Below are 10,782 nucleotides of genomic sequence, written 5' to 3' on the forward strand. Positions count from 1 at the left end.
AGACAGCCAGTATTGAGCTCCACTGTCTAATTGAGCGTGATGTGAGGTGAAAGCGCAGACAGTTTGTTATCTTTACCGCTGCACGAGCGCAGGCATTGCCTCCTCTGCACATCAGACGTGTAAAAACGATTTCTCACCGAGATTGACATTAAATTTCATTCACCGTAAAATACATGGCAGCCATGTCAGAGACCGTGCCAACATTCACCTCTTCATGACAGGAGATAAGAGGGCTTTCGCTTGAATCTCATATTTAAGGCATTTGGTTTAGAGTATTTTTGTAAGTCTTCGCAGTTTACAGAGCTCTATTAAAAGGATTAGTCTGAAACGGTCTCCTCTATTTTTATGCCTGCTCAGGGTGGACCGACTCTGAGCTGCGATGGCGGTGTGTCAGATGGACTGGTCACACAGAATGACACTTTTCATGTGACAGTGTATGAAAGAACATGATGATGGGTCTTAAGTGGCTGTCAGGCGGATTGGCCTCACTGTCAGTACACGCGCATGTGGTTCCCTTTCATGGGAACTTCGGACTGCGTCCTCTAGGGGTCGCTATGGGGGAACGCCTCGTCGTGACCCGTGTCTGAAGCATACATTGAAAAAACACCAACTCGTTGGCCAGCGACAGCCATGACGTCACTACCGGTGCGACTATAGTATAAATAGGCGCCGGGAGCACACATCATTCTCTTCTTCGTCTTCATTGACTGTTTTATTTGAAGCGTGCATTTCTGTGGTAAGAGCGATCTCTATTTATCTCATTATGGCGAGCACTAGCAAAGCATTTAAGGATGTGTGCATCCGTGTTGACGTTGTTTAACATCTGATGACACACACGATCTATGCATTGTTTTGTTTGGGCAAAGAGCACGCACGCGATGTCTCCGAGGGGGCAATCGGCGTGCACTGTGCTGGGAGGTTACAACGGCACCATCTTCGCTTATGGACAGACCTCTTCTGGAAAGACCCACACCATGGAGGTGCACTTATGTTTTAGATTAAATATTGCTTATGCTTTTAACACGTTCGCATTCTTGCGCTTCATTTCCTGTAAATGACCAATGCATCGGACAACCGATGGCATCCGTGCACACTGTACCTGTACTAAAATGAGCATCAAATATTATTGGCCAGTTTCCCTGTAAGCACTGTGAGCCTGGAGCACAAAAGCAGTCTTAAGTCGCTGGGGTATATTTGTAGCAATAGCCAACAATACATTGTATGGATCAAAATTATACATTTTTCTTTTATGCCAAAAATCATTAGGATATTAAGTAAAGATCATGTTCCATGAAGATATTTTGTAAATGTCCTACTGTAAATATATAAAAACTTAATTTTTGATTAGTAATATGCATTGCTAAGAACTTCATTTGGACAACTTTAAAGATGATTTTCTCAATATTTAGATTTTTTTGCACCCTCAGATTCCAGATTTTCAAATAGTTGTATCTCAGCCAAATATTGTCCTATAACCATGACAAACCATGCATCAATGGAGAGCTTATTTATTCAGCTTTCAGATGATGCATACATCTCAATTTCAAAAAATTGACACTTATGACTGGTTTTGTGGTCACAAATCACAAGATAACGCATGCGTTCTATCGAAATGTAACACCTATTCGAGTCTGTATTCAGTGTCTGCTTTACCTTGTGCGGTTTAAGGTTTTCAAAGATGGAACTGAACTTGTCTTTCTGTCTAATTTGGCTACTTTCTAGCATAATTTATCTAATAAATAATAAACTATAATAAGATATAATAAAAAATCTGAATATATTTTGCTATCCTGACTATCGCATGACTCGTTGGTTTATTTGGAAGCACTGCCGCACAGCTCGATTAGACCAGGATGAATTTTAATTGTTAAACGCACTTTCAGGGCAACCTCCACAACCCGCAGCAGATGGGCATCATTCCCCGCATCGCAGAGGACATCTTCAACCACATCTTCTCCATGGACGAGAACCTGGAGTTCCACATCAAGGTACGCAAAGGCCAAAACCAGTGGCACATCCATCATCTAGTCATCTGTCCAGTGTGTGGTGCTCTGAAAATCAGTCTTTGACTTTCCCAGGTGTCCTACTTTGAGATCTACATGGAGAAAATCCGGGATCTTCTGGACGGTTTGTGGAAAACAGTAATAGTACCGAATTCACTACAGTGGTTTTTATGTTCCTCATTGTGTTTCTCTCCTCTTTAGTAACGAAGACCAACCTGTCTGTGCATGAGGACAAGAACCGCGTCCCTTACGTGAAGGTGCTTTTTCACAACCACCAGCAGCGTATTTTGTGTGAATGTGAATAAATCTGAATAAATGTTTTGTGTTTGTGTGGCGTCAGGGCTGCACCGAGCGCTTCGTGTCCAGTCCTGAAGAGGTCATGGACGTCATCGACGAGGGAAAATCTAACCGGCACGTCGCTGTCACCAGTGAGTGCTTTTGTCATTGTTCTCAAATCCAGCTGAACTTCATTTACTCACAACAGTTCAGGTTAAGTGTTTAACAGTCATTTATAATCACAATAACATGGTGTAAACCATCACAGTCATGCAGGGTTTCCGCGGGTGGGTCCTTAAAAAGTCTTACATTTAGTTTTATCAAATTTAAAGCCAGAAAAAGTCTTAGATGGTACAAGAAAGTCTTAATTACGATTTCGAGAGGCCTTAAATTTGGGGATGGAAAAAACAGAATTGCCATATGACTTAGTGTGACGATTAAACTTCAAAAGTTTACGATTTCATTAAATATGAGCGCTGCACGTTTCAGAGTCAGCTGCTGCTGCTATGTGTTCTGCTGTTACCGGGGAAACCGCTATATTTCTGCCATTCCGAAAGCGCCTCCTGCTGGCAGAGAGTGAATTAGCATTTTCAACAAGTCTGTCTGCTGGTTTTGTTCAGAACGATGTGAAAATCAACACGTTTTTACGCAGCAAACACGAAGAGTTGTAAATGTTAACTGGTGGATCGACAAGAAGATAATGCATTATAAATATCTAAACAATTAAGACATACATTACATTTGTATTATTATTTAATTAATGTAATGATTAATAATAATTGTTTCAATTAATATAATAATTGATTCAAAAAAATTATATAAAACTTTTTGTTTTGTAAAAACCTGTAAGTCATGCTTTTTACAGTCATTTTACAGTTTAATATGTTACCATAGTCATTGCCCTACCACACTCATATGATATTTTATTTGTGCAGGTCTTAAAAAATGTCTTAAGTCTTACATTTGAGCTTAAAAATCCTGCAGATACTGAGTTTAAGATTACTTAGGGGAGCTGTTTTGGTCCCTTAAATTTATCAAGGTGAAATAGTTACTAAGGACTTTGTAGTAACGCTTAAGGGAACACTTAGATAATTAAGGGCAATACTTAATGACAGCCTTAAGGTTCCTTAAGTTGACCCTTAGGATTTTTCTTGCAACCCAAGTTTCACTAAGGGTTCCCTTAACCTTATAACTAAGGGATTTCTTAACTTAAGGACTTTCATGCAACCAGGCCCTGGTCATAAAGGAATACTTGACCTAAAAATGCTAACTTGCTGAAGATTTACTCACCCTCAGGCCATCCAAGATACAGATGAGTTTGTTTCTTCAGCAAAACAGATTTGGAGAAAGGTAGCATTACATCACTTGCTCACCAATGGATCCTCTGCAGTGAATGGGTGCCGTCAGAATGAGCTGATAAAAATATAAAAATAATCCACAAGTAATGTAAGTAATCAACAAGATACAGGTTTATAATAAACTAATTCAAAATTAAGACATTGTTAACTTCAAATTGTTGTCCTTTATCAATAATATTGCTTTCTCCAGTGAAAAAGTAATATCTTCTGAATCAGGAGAGAAATATGCACAGATCAAGCACCATTGTGAAAACAGTCCAGAATAGTTCTAAACAAATATTTCTGTGGATTTTGATGTGAACAGACAACAGGAGATGGACTTTTTCCACTGGAACAAGCATTGTTATGACTTATTAAGCTTCCAGCAAAATCGCGAAAAATATCGGCCTCTGATATATCGCATATTTGTCATGGGAGGAGGGTAGACAGCCAGTATTGAGCTCCACTGTCTAATTGAGCGTGATGTGAGGTGAAAGCGCAGACAGTTTGTTATCTTTACCGCTGCACGAGCGCAGGCATTGCCTCCTCTGCACATCAGACGTGTAAAAACGATTTCTCACCGAGATTGACATTAAATTTCATTCACCGTAAAATACATGGCAGCCATGTCAGAGACCGTGCCAACATTCACCTCTTCATGACAGGAGATAAGAGGGCTTTCGCTTGAATCTCATATTTAAGGCATTTGGTTTAGAGTATTTTTGTAAGTCTTCGCAGTTTACAGAGCTCTATTAAAAGGATTAGTCTGAAACGGTCTCCTCTATTTTTATGCCTGCTCAGGGTGGACCGACTCTGAGCTGCGATGGCGGTGTGTCAGATGGACTGGTCACACAGAATGACACTTTTCATGTGACAGTGTATGAAAGAACATGATGATGGGTCTTAAGTGGCTGTCAGGCGGATTGGCCTCACTGTCAGTACACGCGCATGTGGTTCCCTTTCATGGGAACTTCGGACTGCGTCCTCTAGGGGTCGCTATGGTTCACTTACTGATGCAACCTGTAAAATAAAACGATATATATAATACATCATTATATAATAAAATACTATCTAATAAAAAAATTCACAAGCACTTTACAAAAAAATAATGAGGGTAAAAATTTAATAAAAATAAATTATTATTATTATTATAAATATACATATATGTAATAAAATTACATATATAATAAAAAAATACAATTTTAAATCATATTTAATGCTGTATAGTAATATGTTTTACATTGCAGTCAGTATTTTTCCTCATTATTTTTTACACCTAAAATGATTAAAAATAGTTTATTGTTTAATTATATTTTACATTTTTTAACTATTTGCATAACTTAAAAATGATTTAAAATTATTTAAATGAGCCAAACTTGAATTTAAATTTATTTAAATTATGCGTGTTATAGATTTTGACATTTGCTTAATTGTTGGTCTTTTATTTTGATAATGTCTAGTGTCTTTTATTTTGCATGACTTTGCCTTTTTTCGGTGTTGGTTTTCCTGCTCTTGCTCTGAGCACCTGTTACAGTTATTGGTGTAGTCAGGTGAAGTTTTACATTTCATCTGTAAAAGCTAAAGTTACATCATGGCCCCATGTAAAACTGTTCTGTCTGAATATAGGGCTGTAACTGTCTGTCCAAAACTTGTGAACTTAAACACTATATGCAATTTGCTGCAATGCCTTCAGTTATTCTGAAAACAATTGATACTAATGATACTGCTGGCACTCTGCATGATGCTTAATTAAGTAACCAGAAGTAAATTTATGTTGAATATTGTCATTTTGCATGACAGTTTGAACCTGCAGCATTTGAACTATCTGCTGTGAATAAATAACATGTTTTAACGCAATAATTCACAATTCTGTTTGTGTTGCTTTGAGATCCACGAGTGGGTGACCACAAGCACATCCACATCCAATTTGAAATGTCGCCTCTATAAAACATGAACAGTAATAGTCAGAATAAATGGCAAACCCTGAGAGTGTAGGATGTAAATAACAGCCTGGTTTCACGTCTGGTTCTTGTATTGAATGTCGTTTGAAAAATGGCTGTCACTCCACATGCAGTGTAAGACTGTGATGGGTCATGACTCATGACATGAGATGTTCTCTCAAGAAGCATTAGGAGGACATGTGTTTTCATTTGCCATTTACTGTTTATTATATGTGTTTGTTCAACTATCTGCACTTTTATGTCCCCCGGGTTGACTTTTATTAAAACTGATTTCATTTTTCTGCCTTTAATTTATAGATTGTTCATCCTTTATCCAAAATGCAGATTTTCTATCTTTTTTTTTTAATGCTTTTTAATTTTTGAACACTGATTCTCACAAGCTTTTTAAATTTATGTGTGAAAATTAAAAATATTTTCAAAAATATTTTTTTATATAAATTAAAAATTAAATGATGATCATCTAAACAAAAATAAACTATTTCAATATTTATTGATTTCATTTTTTATTTTATTTTTATTTTTTTATTTTTTTACACAAATCATGTCATGTTCATGTCAGTTAGTAAATCATATTTGGCTACCAAGGAAACAACAGTGTCATTAAGGAGCACACTTGAGATGTCCTATGAGAAAACTATCTGTAAATATCATTTGTGAACAGAATATTTTTCATGTGTATAGTTTCCAATCAACTGTAATTTTATCAAATTATGCAAAAAGTGTACATAAACATGCTAGCCATGAAATTAACCTTTGGAAGACAAAGTATCTGGCCATTTTATTACAAAACAAACAAACAGACAAATAAATAAATATTAAACTGTCATTGCAAGTCACTGGCACTGCAAGATGGAAGTCACTCATACCATCCTGAAAGATTTCTAAATGTACCACAGTAAAAATAAAATGTAATAAATTATTGAGGGGTAAAAAATAAAAATAAGATGATTTATGCATTTCTTTGTGTTTTTGGCTTATTTATAATGGAACACTTCTTTTTAATAATTTTTAACAATAATTTTTAATAAATCCAGGTCTGAGAACCTTAGGGACCTTTATATTCACCTTGTCATATTTATTCATGATGATAAATAAGATGATATTACGTTTCATTTTAAGTCCTCTGTCCCAAGGATAAGTTTCCATCGTCACTATTCCAGCCCTGACACTGTAATATACAGTAGTTGGCTGAACATCTCAATATTATAATATTATAATTATCTCTAGGTTCAGATTATTTTTCTTTGGTGATATTTCATTCCAGTATTAAACAGAATAAGAAAGTCTTTCAGCTGAATCACTCATAATATCATGGGATCTAGTTGCCTAGTTATTGACTGAAATGCCTACAATACATTAACCATTCCCCCAGTACAGTCAGCTGCTGTTATGTCATTTATAGCATACATAAGGTCAATAATTAAACATGGATTATTTCAAATCCCGTTTTTGTGGTTTTACAACTGGGCTGCTGTGAACAGGAGGCAGAACTATATCTGTATCGAGGCAGTTTAGCATGAATAGGCTGTCTCACAAACAAACAGACCATTTCAGAATCAAAGGAATGCAAATGAAGTAGAGTAAATCGCTAGATAGGGAAAGCCACGTTAACTTTTGATCATTTTGTACCATATCAAAGCACACCAGATCAGCTTCAGCGCCAGCTCCATAAAGTGTTTGCACCTGTCCTCTTTCAGTTCTTTTGATTCATTTTTCACCACAGCTCTGCAACTTAAAGCGAGTAAAAGCCTCGAGGTTTGCTTTCATTGCTATTCACGTCTGCCCATTCCCTGTAAACCAGCTCTGCATTTAGGAACGTTACACTGCACTGCTCATCACGCAGAAGTCAATTTTGTGCTATCACAATGAAAAATCACAAGCCATGGGTGAAAAGAAAGGAGAGGCAGCTCTTTAAATAAAGCCAAACGACAGCCTCATAAAGTGGGGGAGACATTCCCGATAGGAGAAGTAAACATGTCGCGCTGTCTGTGGTGAGAGCGGCAGCATGTCAGCCTGTCAGCTGTTATGCCTGTGGACACTTTTCAGAAAGTCAGAAGTGTGGCCTTATCTAAAGGTGTCTGTCTAGTGGGATTAAAAAGGTCTATTAGAGGTTATCCATTCAAGACACATTAGCATGGAACATGCATACGAATCACAGTGTCACTAACAGCCTAGTATAAACTCCAACCTAGTTTGAATTAAATACAGTTTGAATTAAAAGCTCAACAGAGGCCCAATTTCTTATTCCAATATCATATCATATCATATCATATCATATCATATCATATCATATCATATCATATCATATCATAGTTCTAAAAAACACCTGTAAATATTTTGACAACTTTCTATTCTTTTTCCACGCCCCTGATGAACCCCATTATGGTAAAAATATACTACTCTTATTATTATATTTTTTTTTGCAGTGCAACGATTTTTTTTTTAATCGTTCATCAGCTGGAGAAAAATCGTTTTGAAAGTGATTCCAACGATATCGTTTCTCTTTGTCTTTATCGTTATAGTTGTGGTGTGGACTCTGCTATTCTTTAATATTGAGAACGATTTTTAGAACTATATCTTTATCGTTATCTTTATAGTTATCTTTCTTGGTGTGAACGGGGCTTAATATGCTAGTATGCGATTCCAAATTCAGCAACAGCCATCAGCGCATGGCGTTCTAGCGACGCAAGATCTACTTTGTGCGTCGTTGTGTTGCAAAATACGTAACCACGCATTTCATATCCGAACCGAACGCAAGTAAATTGCCTATGTTTGTTCGGTTTTAAGTGGAATTCGGGTTTATTTATTATAATGAGAATGTGATTTACTTACTCTCATGTAGTTCCAACAGCATGAATGTCATTCTTCTATTGAACACTAAAGGTGACACAAAAGAATATCAATACTGTAATGAAAGCGAATAAAGATCGAGCCGAGTTATGCAAAAGCACCATAAAAGTTTAATGAATGCAGTCCATATATATGACCAATACGATAGCTTTGTTTGGCGAAAAGTCTGAAATTTGCCATTATTCCCTTCCACTCCTATGAGCAGTGAAGCTGTGACAGAATCATTAAAAAGATTTGGATAAAAAGAATGATTCGTTTATGAATCGGACATCGGTTGCTTCTCTCATTAATCATGAATGTTCTTTTGGGTGTGTCTTTTTTGGGGCCTGAGAGCCTCTGTCCTCATTCATTTTCATTCATTTTTAACTTTCATTGATTTTATTCTTGATATTATTATAAAAATCATTGAGTTGAATTCGAGAAGCAGTTCAGTTTGGTTCTTTAATGAATCATTCAGACTGGTTTTATTGGACATCTACTTTTCCCATTAATCATAAATGTGCTGATGTGCCTTTTTTTGGAGATTTTCCTCCTTTCTCCACATTCATTATATTGATGTCATGCTTGATATTATTTCTTGATATTATTTTAGAACAAACTGGGTAAAATAATACCTGCTTTGTTTCAAGGGCTTACTGTGTTTTATTCAGTTTTCTCCTCTGCACATAAGGCCATTTGATGCGAGTGTAATAAAGAGCTTGACTTGTTGCCAGACAACAGTACTCTAACTGCTAACAGTGCAAGCATTAAGCATTATTGTAAATTAACTGATATGGCATGAATAGAGCTAAGAATAGTAGAAGCCATCTATTTAGCATTCACTCGGTTACAGAGGAATAGTGATGCACCTTCCGTCATGCACATGTTGCTTTGTGCTGATATGCAGTGCAGTGAGGTGTGTAGCATATGCTCATTGAGGTGGAAAATACATATTAGCCATGTAAAACATATAAATGCAAGCACACAGACCTTACAGCTGTTTTATTAATGAGTTTGTGCTAATGTATGGCACTTCCTGTTTGTCTTGTCCTGACGGTGTTGAACACTTTGGAACCGGAATTTATTTGACCTTTTGTTAATGAAGAATGTAGTTTCAATGAGGTTATCAAACAAAACGTCAAAGATCAATTGCTTATTCATGCTGTCCATGAATCAAAAGATGAGTTTGTTATGTGGATTATCTCATTTGAAAGGGAAATAATTTCAAATGACCTGCTTGTAACGCAATCATTGCCAGTAGATCAAGGGCAAGGACTGTTAACATTCTGTAATGCTGTCAAAGAAAATGCCATTATATGATGGATAGGTCAATTAGGGAGGGAATCTGTATGCAAGATGTGTCAATAGAAAGGAAGTCTTATCTGAATATATCCTCAGAGAGGTGGGCTATTAAGTCTATTTTGAATTACTCTGAGGATGTGTGAGATTTCTGCTGACTTGCAGGAGGGATTCTTGGTGATGCTTATTGAATAAGCTCAGCAGCGTCAGCATTATTCAATAACTTTGTGTTGTAGTGGGTTTTCAACCTTTACAGACCTAGTGACCCCTACCCGGTATAAAAAACTCGTTTCTTTTGTAACAGTTTATAATAACTTTTACTGAGAGCGTTAGAAGCAGAGTGTGCCATTTCTGTACCTGCACCAAACAGAAGTGCAAAAATAATAATGACTGGTTTCCTGAACATTCCCCTGGTCTGACATAAACAACTCACTCCATTAGTTGAACCAGCGCAATCTAATTTTAGTATTATTTATATACTATTGTAGTTTTATTCATATTTTGAAATGGCTTTTATCTTTTATACAAAAAAATATTTTAATTCATTCATTTTTATATTTTTTTTCTTAGAAATTTGTTATTTTTTTATTAGTATTGTTTTAATTAAAAAATAAATAACTAAAAATACCTTTAACATCACAACATGGTAGAATGTCTAAATTAATATATATACATATATATATATATATATATATATATATCCTTTCAAAAGACTGGGCTCGGTCAGATTTTTTCATGTTTTTGAAAGAAACATTTCTTATTATCAATCCTGAGAATAGTTGTGCTGATTAATACTTTTGTTGAAACCATGTGAAAGCAGTAAAGCTTTCACTTCTCTTGCGCTGGTCAAGCCAAGAACCAGAAGGGCAAGACCTTGTGTCACACATCTTGGTCAGAGAGAAAGAGTGAGAGAGACCCATTTCTCATTGCTTGCCCGATGGCTATTGCAGAGTGAAGCAGGCATGTGACATTAAAGAGAAATGAAAGGCCAAAATACTGTCAATAAGAATTTAAAAATAATTTTTTGCCTCTGCTGATTCAGTTACATTTCTCTCGCTCTCACTGCAATTTTTATCC

The 10,782-nt window shown here is 36.2% G+C and overlaps 1 protein-coding gene across 1 annotated transcript; it reads left to right on the plus strand.

Moving 5' to 3' along the window:
* Positions 1-379: 379 nt before the first annotated feature.
* On the plus strand, positions 380-10,660 carry LOC107697068 (kinesin heavy chain-like). Its single transcript, XM_016497712.1, has 7 exons — positions 380-402; positions 890-980; positions 1,884-1,988; positions 2,079-2,127; positions 2,205-2,260; positions 2,344-2,431; positions 10,557-10,660. Exons 1-7 carry the CDS (start codon positions 380-382, stop codon positions 10,658-10,660), a joined length of 516 nt encoding a protein of 171 aa, XP_016353198.1.
* The last annotated feature ends 122 nt before the right edge of the window (positions 10,661-10,782 follow it).

The sequence above is a fragment of the Sinocyclocheilus anshuiensis genome, unplaced genomic scaffold, assembly GCF_001515605.1.
Source record: "Sinocyclocheilus anshuiensis isolate Anshui unplaced genomic scaffold, SAMN03320099.WGS_v1.1 scaffold38, whole genome shotgun sequence".
NCBI classification, from domain to species: domain Eukaryota; kingdom Metazoa; phylum Chordata; class Actinopteri; order Cypriniformes; family Cyprinidae; genus Sinocyclocheilus; species Sinocyclocheilus anshuiensis.